Genomic DNA, 23,369 nt, shown 5'->3' with positions numbered 1-23,369 from the left:
GTGTTTTTAGTACTGATAAAATTCTTGATGTTTAAGAATTTAAATCCTTGAACAAGTATTTATTATGTCTAGGGCTATTGCTCAGGGGTTAGCACACTTGCCTGGTGCATGTGAGACATTGGGTTCGATTCTCAGCACTGCATATAAATAAATAAAATAAATATCTATCAACAACTAAAAAAATAAAAAAATAAAAAAGTATTTATTTGGCTATTGTTATGGGCAGGGATGGGACATTACGTAGTGCAAGGTGCTTTGATGTTACCATTTAGGAATTTTAAGTTTAAGATAAAAATTATTTTTGATATAAAATGAACAAGAAGGAAAGTACCTGGGCAAAGAGACTTGACTACATATATAAATGTAAGTGGATACCTGGGTCATTTTGTGAATGTTTAATCTACAGTGCATATTTATAAAGCAGGGCTGCCCTTCCTTGTCATCATTTAGCATGTTTTTGAGGAGGGAAGACAAATCAGACTTAATCAAGCATTGTCAAGAAAGTATATTTATTGCAAGAAACGTTTATCATGTATTCTAAAAACTCTCCTGGTGATTATATGTTGTTTTAGATTTTCCATACAGCTTTTCATTTCCTTTGGGGTAATTGGGTTATCTGAATATCATTTACTAGTGCACAGATAAAGAAGAAAGCATGTGGGATAGGGATCAGGTGATTATGTGGCAGAACTATGATTATATGCCTCTGCTAATTACAGTGGCTGAACCATGCTATACTTACAAATGCTTACGCAGTGGTTTTACATTTTGTAACTGTGTACTTCTCATGTATATTATTACATAGAATGAGTAAGTATATAGATGGGCAAGCATTATTTCTTCAAAAAGCGTTACCCAATTTTGATTCAAAAGCAGAGGGCCTAAGTATACTGTTTTCTTAAGTGATTTAGATATTAAGAAACTATAACTTTTTGTGATTGCAAAAAATAGCTCACTGGTTTATGAAGAAAGCTGCCCATGAGGTACCACAAGTGTGAATTTTGTATTGAAATTGATCTTATCTGTGGAACTAGATTTAGGCAGGCATTTGTGCAACCAGGGTTATGTTTAGATATAGGCTTGGTACTATTTTTTATTTAAAAATATGTTGATAAAAAGCAATATTTATAATGTAAATCTTAGGGAAAGCATTAAGCTTGTATTCATGTTGTAGGGACTGATGAGGTAAGGCACTGAAGATAGCAGGAAACAGTTTTATTTGGCTGTAGCCAGGTTCAGAGGGCACAGCTTCTGCTGTAATCAATCAATCCCCTGAACCCCAAGTTCAGGTAGTTTCAGAATTTTATACCCAGAATGTAAGGGGAGGGGCTCAGAAGTTCACAGTCTACAGAACTTCACGTAAAAGCAGTTTTTTTCCCTTTCACTGTTCTGGGCAAGTTAACCCTTCAAGGACAACACTTGAGAAGGGGAGAGCTACTTCTCCCCTTTTTCTTCCTCCTGCCAGCTGTTACCATGGAGCCCACTTGGTAACTTCTCTTAACTTAGAAATGTAGACATCTCTGTCAAGCTCCAGCTCAAGGCCAGCGGCCTGTTTACACATTTCTACAAACTACTACACTGGATACATGTTTGTGAAAAACTATTAAGGGGGTGTTCAGCATCTGGAGTGCTGATTCCTTCCTAGCCAGTGGCCAAGTAAGACAGGGCAACACGAAAATAGAAAGTTTATCTACGTTGAACTCTGTTGTAGGACTCTTTTGCTAACAGTCCTAAAATCAGCCATGGTGAAGATTTCTGGAGAAGTCCAATTAAGACTTTTCTGTGGAGAAAGGGGGTGCCACTACATTAATACTAAATACAAGATGGTGCTTTATGTTATGTTTGAGTGAAAAGAATTAAATACACATTTTAATTTAGTGTTTATCAAGTATTTTAAAAATAACTTAGAAAATGTTCCTTGAAAAGAAATATGCCCACATGATTGGGTAAATATAGGGGGTATTACAGAGAATTTTTTTGTACTTTGCTGTTATTCTATTATTATTATTATTATTATACAATGAACCCATTTTATATTTATAATGAGGAAGATGGCCATTATTGGAGAAAGTCTATAGCCATGACTTTGGTAATCTTTATTTCATGACTTTTATAAATGATTTATATGCAATCAAAATAGATTGATCAAGCTTTACGTGCTAGCTTTACCCTGGATAGAGTGTTTTCTTTATATGACTTAACTGGGAATGGGAAAGAAATATGTTTGTAATACTAAAGCCAAAGGACACTTGTTAATGAACTTCTGTGTGGTAATTACTCTCTATATATTATTTATTTGTGAAGTAATTTGTTTCACAAAAAGGGAAATGTGAATTTAACATGATGTTCTAAAAGAATGGTGTAACAAGGGTTTTTTCTGTAAATAGGTAAATTTTTGAAATGAAATTATTTTCTTCATTTCCTTTTAGAAAATCTTATTGTTCGAAAATACCATTCCTTTTTCTTTTGTTTCCAGAATAGGACATGTATTCCTCTGAGAAACCTTGGACAACAGATTTTGGTTTAGTATCTGATTGGGACAACACACAGAAACATTTCCAGTCATGAGTAAGTGTGCTGCTTTGATTCATTTCAGCTATCTCAGGAGCATTTGCAATATTAATTATTCTTTAAAAAAGAAAAAAAAATGTGTTACTAGACAAAGTGGAATTATATCCCTTCTTCAGAGATTGAAAAATTTGTTCTTCCCAATACTCTGTGTATGCTTGTCTCTATTAAAGCAAGGAGATGCTTTTTGATGTTTGATTTATTCTAAGAAGTTAGATGTGATGAGGAAATTAGTATCATTAGCTTCTTGGCTGATTTAGTTCTGTCATTTGAAAATTTCTAATTACTAGCCATTGGAAAATGAACCTTTAGAAATATGAGTAGGAAATATTGACATTGGCCACAATTAAGAGAGGTTTTATTGTGTGAAATTTAATCATTGGGTAACATGGGTTAATATATTTAAGCAAGACAAAACAAAATAAAAATATCTCTATCAATGCATTTGAATAAGAAACCAAGGCTATCCTGGATTTAACCAGATTTTTTTAAAAAAATATTTTTTATTTATACATGGACACAATATCTTTATTTTGTTTATTTATTTTTATGTGATTCTAAGGATCGAACCCAGTGCCTCACATGTTCGAGGCAAGCGCTCTGTCACTGAGCCACAACCCCAGCCCCCTTAACCAGATTTGATATAGGTTTTTTCCCCTTGGTTTAAAGAAGATGGTGTATATACATATATGTAATATTTTCTGTCAATTTCTGACCACCTCTGCTTGTGAACAGAACTGGTTTTATTATTTTGTGTTAACTGTTTTCTTTTAGAGGATGAGGAAAAAATGAAATTTTATCCTCTCTGGAATCCTATGGCAGTTTCAAAGTGTAGATTTTTTGATGATGGAAACTCTGAGATGTTGTGAACATTTCCTTTTTGGAATATAATGTTAGAGAGGTTACTTTTTTGCATATTATTTATATTGATATATATTTATCTTAATATGAATTAGCTGCAGCTTTTCTTGGATCAATGTAATTAATTTGGTAGTTGATAAAATGAAGTTTTTTTTTTTTTTTTTTTTTTTTGGTGCTGGGCCTTATGTGTGCAAGGCAAGCACTCTACCAACTGAGCTATGTTTCCAGAAAAATGAAGTTTTTGTTATTGTGAAGTATGAGTTTTCTACCAAGAATATTGCAAGAAGTGGTCTTTCATTTTCAAAGCTTTTCAGTGGTATCCTTTTTCCTGTTGGAATACTTTGAATAAACAAGGATCGTTGGTAGATGCATTCAAATACACCAGATTATGAAAGAAGCAGCTTTGCTTATTTCAGTTCCATTCATGAAATTTTATAAAAATGCCTATCTAATGTAAAGTGCTAATTCTAGTGAAGATGGCCATGAGTTCATGAAAATTAAAACAGAAATAGCAAGCATTTTAGTTTAAAAAATGTTTCCATGTTTGAAAAACCAAGATTTCTTCTAATATGTAATGTTAAGGTTTTGGTAGCATCTGTTGCAAATGTGAGTGTTTTTGAGGACAGGCATTCTATGTTTTCAATTTTGAATTCAGAATTTGACACAGTGTCTTGTCCACTAAAAAAATGGATCCCTATGAGGTTGAAGGCAGATGACTTGTTAGGTGCCTAATGGTGTTAACATTTTATTTCAAAGTGACAATGGTTTTATCTCACTTGGAATTTTTTTTTAAAAGAATTTTATTTATTTATTTATTTATTTTTATGTGGTGCTGAGGATTGAAACTGGCCTCTCACATGCTAGTCAAGTGCCTTACCACTGACCTGCAGCTCCAGTCCTGGAATATTTTTATTTGGTTCTTTTTTATGTCCACTAGTTCTTTTTCTTTTCTGCTTATTTTTACAATTGTTCCATTCTTTTGTTACTTCTTTTATCTTTTTGTGAATCTTTTATATTCTTAAAGTCATTTCTAGATCATTTGATGATTTAAAAAAATTATCTGCAGTGAATTTGTTATGATTGTTGATATTATTGGTGTTTTTATCATGTTCTGTAATTTTGCAGGCACATTCTGATGTGTTGTTTATTTATTTTCCTTTTGTTCAGTGGTCTCCCTCTCTCTCTTTGGGATTTTCCCTGCTGCTCTAGCAGATTTGTAGTTATCTCGGCCTGGCTTTGGAGTTCCCATATCAGTATCAGGTCTATGTTAGTAGATAGAGCCCTGGCCCCTGGTGACATTGGGGACATCACAGATTCAGTCACCAAGTCAGCTGGCATTAGGTCAGCAACCTCTGTAAGTGGTAGCTTCAGCAAAGTTAGCAGAAACCTTTTTCAGTCTAATTTACAATCTAGGAAAAGCAGTCCCTGGTTTTAAGCTAAGCGCCTGGCTACTGACCCTGCTTTATATGGGACACTTTTATTTACAGTTACCTCATAGGATCAGACTTCCTGCTGTTTTTTCCTGCTCTGGGGTCCAGATTGGCCTTAGCTTGTTTCACATTTTGTGTTCCTGTTAGATTTCTGATCCAGAGAGATTTAACACACTTTTTGGGGCATGGCTATGTCATTTTTCTGACTTATTTATATATTTTATTTGTTAAAATATTTGTTTTTGTGTGTTGTTGTAAAGAAGGAGGAGCTGCAAAGAGTGAATAATACTGTTGTGGTCTAAACACTGGTATTAAAGTTAGGTCCAGACTTCTTACTTCACACTTAAAATATATATATATCTTTTTTTTTTTTTTTTTAAATCACCTTCAGCTTGGCTTTCTAGTTTAGAGCTCTTTCCTGTGGTTTCTGTACCACTTCACTTGCTAGTTGAACCCATTGTACTTTTCCATAGCTCTCCTCTTTCCTCTTTTGGTATCTATCATTCTATATTAAAAATCATCTACTTGTTTGTTCTCTTATCTTTCTCTAATTTGTACACTCCTTGAGGCTCCTTGAGGGCAAACATTCAATTCCTAGTGCTGAACACTATTCCTGGCACTGAGGTACTAGATAAATATTGTATCTTTGTATGTTACTAAAGTAATGTCCTTAGTATATGGTAGCTATTTGTGTATTAATATTTCTAGATGAAATTTGAGCCGTTCCCGTTAAAAAAAAAAAGAGTGTGTGTAGAGAGTACCACAGATTAAACATTCTGGGTAAATGGAACAGTGTGAGAAAGACGTGAAGGTTTGACTCCACGGAAGTGTTACTAAGCAGTTGAACCTTCTGTAGAGCAGAGGTGGGAAGGGAGATTGAGAGAGAAAGCTGGGAGAGAGGAAGTCAGGCCTCAGGTCACTTACAGTCTAGGAAGCTCAGACTTCTTCTTGTAGGGCTTACAGAGTGTTAAAGGATTTCAGTTATGAGGATGACTTAATACGATTTCATTCTGGAAAAATTACTCTGACAAATGGATGTTTTTGTTATTTGTAAGGCAAGTCACATAGGCAGTGTTTGCCTTTCCTAGCTTTGTTCTTAGACTTCACTTTCTTTTTAAGCACTCTTTGAATCAAACTGAGTTACATTTCTGTTTCTTGCTTATTTGTTGATTTTCTCTAGAAAAGGAAATTCCTCTTCAGTAGAACAGTGTAATGATATGTTAGGGGGTATTGTAGTTTCATGTTTCTGTTGAAATTTCTAGAGGTTGTAAGTCTTTGAAAAAGTGGGAATCGAGTATATTAGAAGTCCTGTTTTTGAAAAAAAATTTATAAAAACACAGGCATATATGTCATTAAAAAGTTTAGAATTTTGAATCCTCTTTGGTTAAGAATGATGGGTTCAGTAACATTTTAAAAAATATTTCTCTAGAGATTAAAAGAAGGATTGGATACTACTGTATGTGGGTAGATTTATCTCTACAGAATTTCCCAACCCTTTCCGTGTCTCGAAACACATGTCATTGTACATGGGACATATAAATGAAAGTTGGAGGCAAGTGGTTTTGACAATACAGGCCATGCTGCCATGTATATCTAATTGCCCTGAAAGCTGAGGGGGTCAACTTTTCCACCCAACTGACATAGTTGGGGTACACTAACTGTAAGGTGTAGAGAATTTGTTAAATGCTTTATGATGGTTTTCAGCTTTTATTCTGATATATATTCTATCAGATTCTGAGGCTGAATCTTATTATTGTGGAAAATGTATTATGTGATGCTTTAGGATGCTGTGAATTTCATTGCGGATTATTGAATTGATTACAATCCACAAAAAGTCTTTTGATTTTTCAGTACTTAAATTGTTCTTGTTTTTCTGTATTTGCATGTTTTGCGATGTTTAACTTTCATTTGATTTGTTCATTTTGTTGTACCAAATGATGCCAAAGATGAAATAAAGTTGTTATATTTGAATTGGTTCTGTAATTTGAAATGGATGTGTTGGATCTTTAATGGAGATTACAACGAGAAAATTTGGGTAAAAGGCAGTGTCATACAAACTAATGATTATTTTAATGGAAAAGATTTTTTTAAAGTTTTAGGCACAAAAAGTTTGCTTACTTTTCTTTTACGATTTTAGTTTCACTTCTGTATTTTATTTTACTTCCATTAGGAAAATTTTGATTTGTGATTAATTATATGACATGTTTTCTGAGTTTTTTTGAATGTCAGTTCTCTCTGACTGAGCACTCCAGGAATGTGTTGCATCAGTGTTTGATCTTATCCTTTGACCTAAAATATAGAATGAGTTTTTTGAGGTCCCTTTTGGGTGTGAAATACTTTTCATTCAACTGAGGAAAAGGAATGGCAGTGTATAATTTGGGTATAATGTATTTATTGTTTTCTAGTAGGATGGGGTAGAGATCTTCATTGTTATGATTTGGAAGTGTCACTTGAAAAGTTCATGTGTTAATGCAGGAAAGTCCAGTGGTGAAATGATCAGATTAAGAGAGCTATAACCTAATCAGTGGATTAATCCATTTGATGGATTAATAATTTGAATGGACTATACTGTATGGTAACTCTTGGCAGGTGGGGTGTGGCTGAAAGAAGTAGATCACTGGAGGTGTGCCCTTGAGGATTTTATTTGTCCCTGGCTCCTCAGTGCATCTCTCCCTCCCTACCCCCCACCCCCTCTCCCTCTCCCTCTCTCTCTCCTCCTGGCTACCATGAGGAAAGCAGATTTCCTTTTTCATGCTCTTCCTCCATGAAATTCTGCCTACTCTCAGGCACAAAGTGTTGGAGTTGGCTGACCATGGACTGTATCTCTGAAACCAAAATAAACTTTTCCTTCTCTGAGTTGTTCTGGTCAGGTATTTTGATCACAGTGATGAAAAGCTGGCAAACACATTTCTCACTTATTGGAGCAATGGACTAAGTTTGTGCTGGAGTGAAGAACAATTTGCTTTAGCATTTGTTAGAGCCCATAATCTTATAAATAATTGAATCTAAATCCCTCAGTGGTGGTTTAAGGATTCTTGTAGTCATAGTAAATAAAAAAATTATGCAGGAAGTAATAGACTTTCACTAAGTATGGCTAAAAATTCTGCCTAGAACAATAATCTATCAAGATATATATTCTTTTTTATAAAATAACTGTGTACCTCAGAAGATGAGTAGAAGTTAAAGAAGATTTAAGTTGAATTGTATTTTAAACCCTGACATGTCTGTCATTTAATGGAATCTTGAAAAGAATCCCTTTGTAGAGTATAACAGATAATCCTTTTAATTAATGTGTGTGTGTGTGTATGTGTGTGTGTGTGTGTGTGTGTGTGTGTATGTATGTATGCTAGGAATTTAACCCAGAGGTGCTTTATCTTCACATTCCCAGCCCTTTTTATTTTTTGAGACAGAGTCTTACTAAGTTGCTTAGGGCCTCATGCTGCTGAGGCTGGCTTTGAACTTGCATTCCTCCTGCCTCAGCTTTCTGAGTCACTGGGATTATAGGTGTGTACCACCATGCCTGACCCTTTTTTTCTATTATATTATGATTTATTTACATTTGAGAAATTTAGGTTTTTAAATGTTAAGCATTTTTTTTTTTTTTTGGTACTGGGGGTTGAAGCCAGGGGTGCTTTACCACTGAGCCACATCCCCAGTCCTGTCTTGTTTATTTTTTATTTTGAGACAGGGTCTCACTAAATTGTTTAGGGCCTCGATGAGTTGCTGAGGCTGGCCTGGAATTAGTGATCCTCCTGCCTAAGCCTCCTCAGTCACTGGGATTACAGTTGTGCTCCATAGTGCCTGGCTTCAGGCATTCTTATACTGAATAATCAGTGACTCTTAGTATAGGAGAGAATTAGGAAATGTTTGGAGACTTTGTGGTTGACAGTTACCAGGGGGACGTATTGGCATTTAGTAGGCAGGGGACCGGTAGAGTGTATAGCAATCACTGTGTATAACCTGTTAGAATTGTGGCAGCAATAAATGAAGTAGGTAAGATGATAAAGAATGCCAGCAAACATTGCTCCTCAGAAAATGTATGCAAATAATTTCTTAGTTTAATACACTTCATTGTGTTAATAACTGACCATTTAAAATGGAAATACTTTGCTTTTAGCTAATTTATTTTCTTTTTGACTACTTGATATAGAAACATGAGTAATTCTTGGTTGGTACTATGAGAAGTTGATATGCCTTTAATGTATTTAGAATTTATTTAGTTATAGTATTTTTTAAAAAATTTAGGAGTTGGTTTGCATATTTTGTATCTTTTTCTTTTGATACTTAAATAAACAACAAAAATTATAAAAAGAGAATGTAAAATTTCCACATACTTTTTTCCCAGATTTACCTATCGTTTATATTGTATTCATTCTTCCCTTCCTCTCCTTGTCCACATACAAACATACTCACACACATGTTATCTGTTTAAGAGAAATTGATTTGTAATTAAAATCTGTTTTTTGTGTGTGAAAATTTGGTCTCCTTCTATTAATAATTTCGAATTTTAGTGTAAATATAAGTAATTACAATGGTATAAACTTAGTGAACATTCAAAATTACCTTTTTTAGTCAAATCTTAAAATTTTAGCTACCATTGGTTATATTATTGCTTTTTAAAAGCTGCATTATTTACCAGGTTTCTGTAGGCCTGACATTACAATTATTTCTTTTAGATTGATAATATAGTGCATAATATGTATAAATTTGGTCTATAAATTAACTTAAACTATTTTTTTGTATAGTACACATCTTAGATGCCAAATGACTTAAAAATAATCTTCAGACATTCTTTTATTTTTTTTCCCCATATTTTTAAATTGGTGCATTATAATTGCACATATTGGTGGGATTTATTGTTACATATTTGTACATGCACACAATATAACAATATAGTTTGGCCAGTATCACTCCCCAGTATCTCTTCCTCCTTCCCTACCTCCCACCCCTTTGTTCCTTTCCTCTACTGATCTTCCTTTGATTTTTAGGAGATCGACCCCCCACCTTTGTTCTCCTTTTTCCTCCCTAGCTTCAGCATATGAGAGAAAACATATGACCCTTAGCCTTCTGAGTTTGACTTGTTTCACTTGACATAATGCTAGTTCCATCCATTTTCCTTGCAAATGCCATAGTTTCATTTTTCCTTATGGCTGAATAAAAGTCTGTTGTGTATATATACCACATTTTCTTTATCCATTCATCCGTTGATTGGACAACTAGGCTGGTATCATAGTTTGGTTATTGTGAATTGTACAGCTATAAATATGGGTATGCATGTATCACTATAGCAAGATAACTTTAATTCTTCAGGATAACAAACACTCAATTCTTAAGGGAACTCTTAAAATTCTGTTCAGGGAGCAGTCAGTTTTCTAGTGGCATTCTTCTCCCAGTTCCCAGAGTCCTAGAGCCCTGGTTTGGAATGTTGACTTTGGTGCTAACTAGCTGTGTTCTGTAGAGCAAGTAGCTTGATTGTATTAATGGAACCCTCCTTACCCCCAGCTTTACTCATTTGTTTAATCATCATCTCCTCCTCTGCCACCACTGTAGCCGCCGCCGCCGCCGCCGCCGCCGCCTCCTCCTCCTCCTCCTCCTCCTCCTCCTCCTCCTCCTCCTCCTTCTCCTTCTTATTCTCCTGCTTCCTCCTCCTCCTCCTCCTTCCTCCTCCTCCTCCTCGCCCCCCTTCTCCCCCCTCCTCTTCCTCCTCCTCCTCTTCTTCCTGTAAATTGAACCCAGGGGTGCTTAACTACTGAGTTGTATCCCCAGCCCTATTTATTTATTTATTTAAATTTTGAGATGGAGTCTTGCTGAGTTGTGTAGGACCTTGCTAAGTTGCTGAGGCTGGCTTTGAACTTGCAATCCTACTGCCTTAGCCTCCTGAGGCTCTGAACTCCATCATTTGGAAGGCTTTTAGCTCTAAAGTTTATGACTAAGTCAGAAAATTTCCACTTTCAGTTTTGTCTTTATAGGAGCATACCTAGTGGATAAAACAAAGTACGCCCTTTTAAGCTAAGGTAAGAAAACACATTTCTCAGGTTTGGGGGCCTACTTGTGTTGCTCTGAGTTTGAATTATGATTTGATCACTTTCAGAAATACCATTACTCCAAATGTAGGTAAATGTTCTCTTGCTCAGAGGAGTTCAGAGGGGAATATATATTTCAGATTACCACTCTTATATATTAATCTTGCTGTCTCTTTCATTAATTTTGCAAAAAGTGTGATTATTATATAAGTTTTTTCTTTAATGTTATTAGAATTGATGAAATTCATGCCTTTTACATTAACTTCTCAAATTATTTCTGTATGAAAATGTTATGTGCATGAGTTTTATTATTTCTCATTTATTAAGACAGTGGAAGCACAAATTAGTGATATTTGTCATGTAATCTTTACTGAACAAATATATAATTGACATCCAATATTTCAATACTGTCTGTACAGCTGTATATTACTACTTTTTTCCCATAAAACAGTCATTTTGTGCTAAGGGAATTTGAGCCTGTCAATGTATTTGATGGATGCTATTGTATAGGTGTCTCCTAATTTTCAGAAGTATGAAATTGACATAAAAAATGTCCAAGTCTGTGTCCTTCCTCAAAATTGAGCTAAAATGCTATTTTGGTTATTACATTTTCTTTTTTTGGAAATAGATAAGGTGACTGTGAAGGTAATTCTAGTCTCTATTTAAAGTTGTAGGTTTGAAAGGCTCAAGAGTGGAGTGAAAAAATTTTCCCAGTTTTTCCCCTTTTCAGAGACTTCCACTTCAAGCACTGAGCCATAATATTAGTTTTTTTAAATGGAAATGCTCTGTTTTTATCATGATCCAGGTGTTAGGATGTCAGGTTAAATGAAAACTTACACAGGTTCCATTTTATTCATGTTCAGAGATGGTGATGGTGGAGTTCTGTTTTTCCCCCTGAATACAGAAACTGACTTGCATGGGCATGACCTAGATACCTTGGAGTTGCACCAGGCGGAGTCCCTCTCACACATTAGAAGCATTCAGATGCTAAAGGATAAACAATAAAATATAAAAGATTATAGTCAGACACTGATATATACTCATTATTAACATTTATATTGTGGGGCATTTATAGTGACAATGTCTTTTAAAAAATATAGTCACCTGTTTTTGATTTTAGAAGAATAGACTAGAGATAGAATTTATAGACTCTTAGTAAAGGGTTTGATACTGTACTGTAAAGCATTATGTTTGATCTCTTCACTAGTTAACCTTGTAATGTTCTAGTAAATGCAAGGTAATGAGAATATGTTTGCTTGATTATAATTTAAAAGAGACTCAAATCAAATATGTATATGTGTATTAAATTTTTACGTTGTATATTTTATGTTGGTCTTGTGTATTTTCCTTAGGTAATACCTTTTTGTTGTGTGTGATATGCAGATGTAGGTGATGTGAAAGGTGTGTTGAATTTGGAGAGGAGGAACTACAGTATTGGAAGAGCATTACAACTACAGTGTTGGAAGAGCATTACAAACTTGTTTACATGTGACAATTATGGTACAACAAAGTTTGAATTTAATTGTCAGAACTGCTTGAATTTGTTTTAACTACTATACAGAAGTGTTCCTGCTAAGAGAATGGTTCAGATCACTATAGTATGATTAGTGAGATATATTCCATTGGCATGCTTTATTATAAAAAATCTTATTTCTTATGGTAAAATCCTATTTCTAGAAACTATGTAAAGAGGGTTTCCTTGCTGCTAAGGGGACATCTTCATTGCTATTAGAGTCTTTCCTTTGGGTAAGGAAAGGTGCTTTTCCCTTGCCAAGTTGCCATACTTAGAAGAAATAGGGCCAGTGATATTTATTTATTTATGGTACTGACAATTGAATCCAGGGCCTTGCACATGTGAGGCAGGTGCTGTACCACTGAGCTACCTCCCCAGCTGTGTGATTTTTTTTTTAAGAAAAATTTACCTGGGTCAGACCTTTTATGGGAGTGGTGTACCTATATGTACCTATACAGAAACTGACTTGCATGGGCATGTCAGGTATATTATGTACTAGATGTGGGGAACCCAGACTCACTTTGTTAAAAGGAATGTGGTTTCCAAATGATTCCATAATAGAAAAGAAGTATCTCTGCACCTGAAAAAACAAAAGTTGCTTTAAAATGTTTGATTTATGTTAAAAATGGAGTGATCACTCACTTTCCCTTAAAATATAATGTAAATGTTGTTAGTCATTAGAGGTTTTATTCTAACTGAAAAATATAGGCTTTTCCTGTTCATTGCTAAATTGTGTTTTAGATCCACATTGTTTTCCTTCTTATTTTTTTCTTTCATTAACATGTATTTCTTCTCAGCACGTGAAATTCTAGCATCTACCTCTTTTCCAACCAGTCCAACTTAACTTTTTAAGTAGGTTCAATTTTTTATTTTTACATTTTATTTCTGAAAATGTGTTTTAAAAATATGTATCATTTATTTTTGAACCATTTCAGAGTAGGTTGCATGTATCATACTTATTTTCCCATTTGTAACTAAGTATGTAGTTCAAATGAAGAAGGCCATTCTCTAGTGCAACCATGGCAAAGTAATCGCATAGATCATTTTTCTAATATATATCCTTATTCCAGTGTTTTGACAGTTTCCCCCGAGATTTTCTTTATGGAAATCTTTAGTATAAGGTCCAGCCCATAATAATTGTTTTATAATAATAAAATAATTATTCATATATTGGATTTGATTATTAAGTCTGTCCAATACAGAACAGCTTCTCAGATCTTTATCTTTCATATTATTGATGGTTTTGAAGAATACAGACATGTCCTTTTATACAATATTTCTCTAATAAGTGTTGTCTGACAGTTCCTCTTTGGGATCTGACAAAACATGTGCCTGGTTTGGGGGCATTCTGTCAGGAAGCCTATCTTGAAGAGAAAGGAAGAAAGCTTGGTGACCTTTAGATTCCTTTTCTAGTTAGCTCTTTAATAGAAAAATTTCTAATTTCTTCTTTAATTGAAACAGGATTCAGATCTCTTACTTAAGAACAGATCTTATGCAAGAGAATATGAGAAGATCTTGAAAGGAGAAATTTGGATTTTATCAAGAGGTCACTTTTAGCAGAATTTCTGGTTTGAATTATGTTGACCAAGTTCTCAGGATGATAGTGAACAAATACTATGAAGGTGTAAAGCATAGTAGTGTTGAATATAATTGTTTTATAGTAATAAAATAATTGCAGCTAGTAACATAAATTGAGATTGCATTAGAGTTAAAAGTTTAAAATCTCAAAAAACCAAAAGCTAAATTTTTTCTCTGATATGTGGATGCTGATTCATAATAGGGGTGGGGAGTGGAGCATGGGAGGAATGGAGGAACTTTAGATAGGGCAAGGGAAGGGAGGAGAAGGGAGTGGGCATGGGACTAGGAAAGATGGTGGAATGAGATGGACATCATTACCCTAAGTACATATATGAAGACACCAATGGTGTGACTCTACTTTGAGTACAACCAGAGACATGAGAAATTGTGCTCTATATGTGTACTATGAATTGAAGTGAATTCTGCTGTTATGTATCATAATTAGAATGAGTAAATTAAAAAAAATGAGATTTCAGTAGAATAAATGAACATATCAAGACTGAATCTCATTGGGTTTCAGAGATTTATGGTCATATTAGATTTAATATACCGTATCAAGATATTTACCATTTACAGTTATGACTATTAAAAGTTTGATAATTACATGGTATAGTGAAAGCTAGAAAATTTACTTGGAGTATTACAAAAGATAAGAAATTCAAATTCATAGGCAACTTTCAGATGCATGGTACTAGAATTTCTTTCTTTCTTTTAAAATATTTTTTAGTTGTAGTTGACACAATACCGTTATTTTATTTATTTATTTATATGTGGTGCTGAGGATCGAACCCAGGTCCTCGCACATGCTAGGTGAGTGCTCTACCGCTAAGCCACAACCCCAGCCCCTAGAATTTCTTAAAATAATCTAAGAGTCATTATGTTTGAATGTGATTTTAAAACAAATTTTAAGGAAGAGGATTATGACTTTAAATAATAATGATTATGTTTTTGTTTTAATATAAACAAATACTTAATGAGCCCCTCCCTCTATGTGTATTGCTGCTTGTCTTGGTCTTTGGGGATATTGCCAAGAATTGAGGTAGCCATGGCCCTTGGCTTTGTAGAGCACAGAGTTAGTGGAAAAGACAGATACTGAACAAGTGCAGTTTGTCATTATTGATACAACAAAGGAAATTCCAGAGTCTGCAGGTGCAAGGGAACCCATACTTTGATAGGTCAGGAAGATTACATTGGGGAAATCTTTTTTTAATCAATAAATTAAATTAAATAAATAATAAATAATAAATTACAATTCTTATTACACATATATACCACAGTTTTTCATATCTCTGTTTGTATATAAAGTATGTTGATACCCAATTCATGTCTTCATACATGTACTTTGGATAATGATGTCTATCTGTACCTGAGACTAAGTGAAGAGGAAGAGGGAGAGTGCTCTAAACAGAAGAACGAGTAACACCTGGCATTTAGAGATTAATAAGGGAAAGTTGAGTATTGGTAGAAGCAGGTGGATTTGGAAGAGACTAAATTTATAAATTTAGTTTAAATAAATACTCCACTTGTGCCTCCCTTCAATATTTTTATCTCTAATCTATTTGCTTCATCTTTCCCAACTCACTTTTGTTCTCATGGTTGTTTTTAAAAGTATAAGTGTAACATTAAAATGAATATATTTTGAAAATGTGAAAAAGATCATTGGTAATCTCATTAAAGAAGCCATTTTTCTCTTCTGCATATGATAATGTCCAGATAATATTTCTATATTATTGTGTTCATGGGATATTGGGAATTTTATATTTGAATGTTCCATGTTCAATTGTGTTTAAACAGTTATATTTTTGTAATTGTTTTTAAAATTAGAATTCATCATTATCATATTTCTCAAAGGTATTGGTGCATCATAACTTATTTAACCAGTTTCTTATTTTGTGGTCATTTGGAATGGTTCAGTTTTTTAAAAAAGTGTTTGCAGAATGAATATCACTGATGAATTTCTTCTTTAACTTACAAACTGCAATTAATTCCTTAGGCTAAATTTATTGTATTGAATTTTTTTTCACCCATGTCATGTGTCTTTCTAAAAAAGGATGGTGGTCAATGGCCGTACCACAATCTAAAAGATTGTGCCCATTTACAGTTAGTCTGGTATTTGGTATCTGAAGATACTGATTTCACCATAACTAACCTATTAGACTTAAAATGACACAAATTTGCTTTCAGTGGCATTATATGATTTTTAGACAGGATAACTTTTAAAAAAATTATGGTAAAATATACCATTTTTATATAAAAATTTTTTATTTATGACAGGAGAATGCATTACAATTCTTATTACATATATAGAACACAATTTTTCATATCTCTGATTGTATACATAGTATATTCACATCAATTCGTGTCTTCATACATGTGATTTGGATAGTAATGATCATCACATTAATTACCCCATGCCCCTTCCCTTCCCCTCCAACCCCTCTGCCCTATCTAGAGTTTGTCTATTCCTTCCATGCTCCCACTACTGATCCCACTATGAATCAGCCTTCCTTATATCAAAGAAAACATTTGGTGGGGTTCTTTTTTTTGTCTTTTTTGGAACTGGGGGTCGAACCCAGGGCTTTGCGAATGCAAGGCAGATGCTTTGCCACTGAGCTACATCCCAGCCCTCAATGAAAACATTTGGCATTTGGTTTTTTGGGATTGTCTAACTTCACCTAGCATTATCTTTTCTAACTCCATCCATTTACCTGCAAATGCGATGATTTTATTCTCTTTTATTGTTATGTAATATTCCATCGTGCATATATGCCACATTTTTTAATCCATTCATGTATTGAAGGGCATCTAGGTTGGCTCCACAGTTTAGCTATTATGAATTGTGCTGCCATAAACATTGATGTGGCTGTGTCCCTGTAGTATGCTGTTTTTAAGTCCTTTGGGTATAGACTGAGGATAGGGACAGCTGGGTCAAATGGTGGTACCATTCCCAATTTTCCCCAAAATCTCCATACTGCTTTCCATATTGGCTGCACCAATTTGCAGTCCCACCAGTGTATGAGTGTGCCTTTTCCCTGCATCCTCGCCAGCACTTACTGTTGTTTGTATGCATAATAGCTGCCATTCTGACTTTAGTGAGATGAAATCATAGAGTGGTTTTAATTTGCATTTCTCTAATTGCTAGTGATGATGAACATTTTTTCATGTATTTGTTAATTGATTGTACATCATCTTCTGAGAAGTGTCTCTTTAGATCCTTGGCCCATTTATTGATTGGGTTTTTTTTTTTTTTTTTTTGGTGTTTAGCTTTTTGAGTTCTTGATATACCCTAGTGATTAGTGATCTATTGTGATTAGTGATCTATCTGATGTGTGAGGGGTAAAGATTTGCTCCCAAGATGTAGGCTCTGTATTCACAGATTGTTTGTTTTGCTCAGAAGAAGCTTTTTAGTTTGAGTCCATCCCATTTATTGATTCTTGATTTTAATTCTTGTGCCACAAGAGTTTTATTAAAGACGTTGGGGCCTAATCCCACATGATGGAGATTAGGGCTTACTTTTTCTTCTATTAGACGCAGGGTCTCTGGTTGTATTCCTAAGTCCTTGATTCATTTTGAGTTGAGTTTTGTGCATGGTGAGAGATAGAGGTTTAATCTCATTTTGTTGCATATGGATTTACAGTTTTCCCAGCACTGTTTGTTAAAGAGGCTATCTTTTCTCCAATGTATGTTCTTGGCATCTTTGTCCAATATAAGATAATTGTAGTTTTGTGGGTTAGTCTGTGTCCTCTGTTCTGTACCATTTGTCTACCAGTCTGTTTTGGTGCCTAAATTGTGCTGTTTTTGTTACTGTTGCTCTGTAGTATAGTTTAAGTTCTGGTATAGTGATGCTACCTGCTTCACTCTTCCTGCTAAGCATTACGTTAGCTATTCTGGGTCTCTTATTTTTCCAGATGAATTTCATGATTGCTTTTTCTATTTATATGAGGAATGTCATTGGGATTTTGATCGGAATTGCATTAAATCTGTATAGTTTTTTTGGAAGTATGGTCATTTTGATAATATTAATTCTGCCTATCCAAGAGCAAGGTAGATCTTTCCATCTTCTAAGATCTTCTTTGATTTCTTTTTTTAGGGTTCTGTAATTTTCATTATATGGATTTTTCACCTCTTTTGTTAAGTTGATTCCCAAGTATTTTATTTATTTATTTATTGAGGTTATTGAGAATGGGGTAGTTTTCCTCATTTCCCTTTCTGAGGATTTGTCACTGATATACAGAAATGCCTTTGATTTATGGGTGTTGATTTTATATCCTTCTACTTTGCTGAATTCATTTACTAGTTCTAGGATTCTTCTGATGGAACTTTTAGGGTCTTCCAGGTATAGAATCATATCATTAGCAAATAGTGCCAATTTGAGTTCTTTTCCTATGTGTATCCCTTTAATTTCTTTTGTCTGTCTAATTGCTCTGGCCATGGTTTCAAGAACTGTGTTAAACAGAAGAGGTAAAAGAGGGCAGCCCTGTCTTGTTCCAGTTTTTAGAGGGAATCCCTTCAATTTTTCGCCATGTAGAATGATGTTGGCCTGGGGCTTAGCATAGATGGCCTTTACAATGTTGAGATATGTTCCTGTTATCCCTAGTTTTTCTAGTGTTTTGAACATAAAAGGGTGCTGAATTTTGTCAGATGTTTTTTCTGCATCTACTGAGATGATCATATGATTCTTATCTTTAAGTCTATTGATGTGATGAATTACATTTATTGATTTCCATATGTTGAACCAACTTTGCATCCCTGGGATGAATCCCACTTGATCATGGTGCACGATCTTTTTGATATGTTTTTGTATTCGATATGCCAGAATTTTTTTGAGAATTTTTGCATCTGTGTTCATTAGAGATATTGGTCTGAAGTTTTCTTTCTTTGATATGTCTTTGCTTGGTTATAGAATCAGAGTGATATTGGCCTCATAGAATGAGTTTGGAAGTGCTGCCTCTTTTTCTATTTCCTGAAATAAATTGGAGAGTATTGGTATTAGTTCTTCTTTAAAGGTCTTGTAGAACTCAACTGTGTATCTGTCCGGTCCTGGGCTTTTCTTGATTGGTAGACTTTTGATGGCGTCTGCTATTTCGTCACTTGAAGTTGATCTGTTTAAATTGTGTGTATCATCCTGATTCAGTTTGGGCAAATTATATGACTCTAGAAATTTGTTGATGCCTTCGATATTTTCTATTTTATGTACAGGTTTTCAAAATAATTTCTAATTATCTTCTATATTTCTGTAGTGTCTGTTGTGATAAAATATACCATTTTTAAATGTGTAGTTTAGTAGTTTTAAGTACATTCTCATTGTTATGCAGGCAATCTCCTTGGTTCTTTTCATTTTGCAAAACTGTGACTCTACTCACTAAACACTTAACTTCCCATTACTTCTACTCCCTGCCTTTGGTTACTCTAGGTCCCTCATATAAGTGGAATCCTAAAGTTATTTGTCTTTTTGTGAATGACTTATTTCAATTAATATAATGTCTTTAGGGTTTATCCCTATTGTAGTAGTGTCAGAATCTTTTTCCTTTTTGAGACTGAATAGTTTTCCATTGTACATATGTATATATTTTGTTTAACTGTTCATCTGTCAGTGGACACTGGGGTTGCTTCCATCTTTTGGCTATTGTGAATAATGCTATTATGAACATAGGTGGACAAATATGTCTTTGAGATCCTGCTTTCAATTCTGTGGGTTTCTGCTCAAAAATAGAATCTTTGGATCATACGATAATATTTTTGTGAGGGACTATCATACTGTTTCCCATAGTGACTTCACCAATTTACATTGCACCAGGGTTTCCACTTTCTCCACATCCTTGCCAGAGCTTGTTATGTATTTATTTTAAAACTACAGCTATCCTAGTGAGGTGGAATTTGTCTCCTTATTAGACAAGATAACTTTTTCAGGTGTTCACTGCTTACATTTTCTTTTGTAACATATCCTTCTACCTTAGTCCTTTCCTTACAAAATGATTATTGAACTTTAACTTTGGGTGTTGCTTTTTCAAAATTTACTATGAGGCATATATTTTATATATTGGGATTTTAAGTTTCTTTTGGGATATGGGGTAATTTGTAATGGTCAAGAGGAGGGAGAACTCATAATACACAGAAAAGACAGAGGTAGAAAAAGGTTTCAGAAAGGGAGGAACAGTGGAGACTAAGTATCAAAGATGGATTCTGTCTGACATACTATTCTGTCCTTCCCTATTATAATTAATGTGTTGTAAGGATTATAGATTTCACATTGGAGAAACTGTAAAGATGTCTTTGAATATTAGAGGGAATTCTGTGTTTACATACCCAAGCACTTTTGTGAAACTTATAGAAATGCCATACATTTGTCTTTATATTTACATGTTTTGTATGTATGGACAATAAGAACATTGGGGGCTGGGACTGTGGCTCAGTGGTAGCTCACTTGCCTTGCATGTGTGAGGCACTGGGTTCAATTCTCAGCACCACATATAAATAAATAAAATAAAGATCTATCAGCAACTAAGGGGAAAATATTAAAAAATATAAGAACATTGGACAATAAATCTGATGTTATTGAACCTTTATTTCAAGACTATAAACAGAAATACATGCTGCTTATTTTTTTTTGTAAATGCTTCTTAATGTTTCCTGTGCTAATGAATTTTTTTTAAAAAAATTATGTCATTTGATATTTTTGTTTGAATCTAGATGGGCCTAGATGCCTGAATATTCTGTTTTCCTTGAGTTCTTAATTTTGGAAATGAGATCATATTTATATTTCCTTGTTATGACTAGAAAATCTCTTTTCTTTCCATATTTGTATGTTTATTTGCATGTGGCTTTGAAAAATCAAAAAAGAAAGTTTAATTCTACATGAAAACTGTGTTTAAAAACTCAAAATGTGTTAATTTGGAAATTAGGATATGTTCAGTTATATTGTACTATGTAGGGTCTAATTTAATTCATACTAGGAGTCATCTCAGTTGTCATCCAGTAACTAATTTTATCAATATGCGTTTAATTCCATTTTGTCTTGGTAGTATGGAAGGAGGCTGATTACCCCTGTATATAGTAATGGCACTGTACCTCTTACATATTAGGTACTTAAGAAATCTTGTATTATTATTAAATCAAGATTATTTCTTTTAAAATACACTTAGTGTATTCAGTAAACACATTAAAATTTTTCAATGTTGTGAAGATAAATTGGGACATTATTATTTCCTGTGTTTATGGAGCTTACATTGCACACATATTTATGACACTTTCCCCTGATCTACAGAGTTGATGAGAAATTTCTTCCTGCTTTTTATAAGCAAAATGAATTGCCCTTTGATAGAAAAATTTTTAAAGACTGGTTTTCCACAAACTGTTGACTTAATTACATGAATACAGATATTTTTGTTCATAAACAATTGCTATCATTACATCTTCTCTTAGATTATGTGAGGGAAGGATGATGTCATCCACAAATATATAGTTTGTGTTTCCAAAACTAACAATTTCAGGATATTTTACTTTGATCTCTCTCTCTGTCTCTCCTCTTACCCCAACTTTTTTTTCTCTGAAGGAAAGACCTATGAAGATATTAGCGACATTAGCTTTTACTAATGTTCATTTCTAAATGAAGTATTAGAATTGACTGTAAAAATACCTGAACATTATTTGGACAGAAAATATTATAGATTTTAGGCATAGGAAATATGTAGATAAAAAAGTCCACATTTTTTTTTATAATCAACGTGTTATATTTTATGTTGTTGAATTTGTAGAAATTGATTTTCAGCATTCTAGAACAAAGTGTTTATGTCCTGCCTCTATAATTTAAGTGGAATAACAAAGAAATGAAGTCAGTTTACTGGTTTATTAACCCAAAAGAGTTAATAATAGATTTGCAATGTAATATTCAGTAGTCTTTTTACTATTTGCAGGCCATTTGTCATCTTGAATATTTATAGATTATTTTTTGTCACAAGAGATGTGGCCTCTCACATATTTTTCCTTCTCATTTATCTACATGTTCTGAACAAAATGACAGTAGTTTAATTCTAAAATGCATTTCCAGGAAAGCCAAAAAAGTTTTCTGAAAAGTGGGTGAAAAACAAAGTCTGATATACTGCCAAGATGAAAAGATACTGAATTGTTATTTATATGATCAAAAGAATTTATAGATATAGAACACAGTGCAAATATCCTGATCTGTGTTTATTGCATAAAAAAGATGTTGATGAAATATTTGAAAATGTAAAAGTACATTAGTGCCAATAGATTATGTATAATAGTACTTTATTTTTGTAAAATCAAAACCAAAAAAGTACCTGGATCAGTCTAAAAGGTTAAATAATGCTTATCACTATTCTTTTAGCTTATTTTCAGATTCTTATTTTTTCACAGTGGAATATGCTTTACTTTTGAAATAAGAAAAACTATTAAATACATACTGACAAAAAGAGAATGAAGTCCAATTAAGTTAGCTTTACAATTCTTTAAGATTTTAAGTTATTGTTTTGAATGTTTATAACATTGCATGCAGTAGTACTATGATTTTCTTTTAGTAGTACTGATTTTCTTTCTTTCTTGTACTTCTCTACATTTAGGGCTAAACAAAAATGCTCCACTGAACTTGTTCATGCTTTTTTTTTGTACAGGGTTGGAACTCAGGGGCACTTAACCACTGAGCCACATCCCTAGCTCATTTTATTTTTTATTTTGAGACAGAGTTCTGCTAAATTGCTTAGGGCCTTGCTAAGTTGCTGAGGCTGGTTTTGAACTTACTTTCTTTTCTTTTTTGTTTTTTTGGTACCCAGGATTGAACTCAGGCCACTAGATCACTGAGCTATATCCCCAGCCCTTATTTATTTTATTTTATTTATTTTTTTTATTTTTTATTGTGGGTTGTTCAAAACATTACAAATTTCTTGACATATCATATTCCACACTTTGATTCAAGTGGGTTATGAACTCCCACCTTCACCCCATACACAGATTGCAGAATCACATCAGTTACACATCCATTGATTTACATATTGCCATACTAGTGTCTGCTGTGCTCCGCTGCCTTTCCCATCCTCCCCCCTCCCCACTCCCCACCTCTCCCCTCCCCTCCCCTCCTCTCTCTCTACCCCCTCCACTGTATAACCCTGAGGGTCTCCTTCCATTACCATGCAATTTCCCTTCTCTCTCCCTTTCCCTCCCACCTCTCATCCCTGTTAAATGTTAATCTTCTTCTCCTGCTCTTCGTCCCTACTCTGATCTTAGTTACTCTCCTTATATCAAAGAAGACATTTGGCATTTGTTTTTTAGGGATTGGCTAGCTTCACTTAGCATAATCTGCTCTAATGCCATCCATTTCCCTGTAAATTCTATGATTTTGTCATTTTTTAATGCAGAGTAATACTCCATTGTGTATAAATG

The 23,369-nt window shown here is 33.9% G+C and overlaps 1 protein-coding gene across 2 annotated transcripts in view; it reads left to right on the top strand.

The window, feature by feature from the left end:
• Usp6nl (USP6 N-terminal like) overlaps window positions 1-23,369 on the top strand; it is a 161,494-nt gene that overhangs the window by 13,246 nt on the left and 124,879 nt on the right. For both annotated transcript variants that reach the window (XM_027944886.3, XM_071599800.1), the window contains exon 2: window positions 2,477-2,568. In XM_027944886.3, the coding sequence (XP_027800687.1) occupies window positions 2,565-2,568 (4 nt within the window). In that variant the 5' untranslated portion in view covers window positions 2,477-2,564. The remainder of the gene's footprint in view (window positions 1-2,476; window positions 2,569-23,369) is intronic.

Source organism: Marmota flaviventris, chromosome 12 (assembly GCF_047511675.1).
Source record: "Marmota flaviventris isolate mMarFla1 chromosome 12, mMarFla1.hap1, whole genome shotgun sequence".
Taxonomy (NCBI): domain Eukaryota; kingdom Metazoa; phylum Chordata; class Mammalia; order Rodentia; family Sciuridae; genus Marmota; species Marmota flaviventris.
Note: the sequence above shows the minus strand (reverse complement) of the source record. Positions and strands in the feature narration are given on the sequence as shown.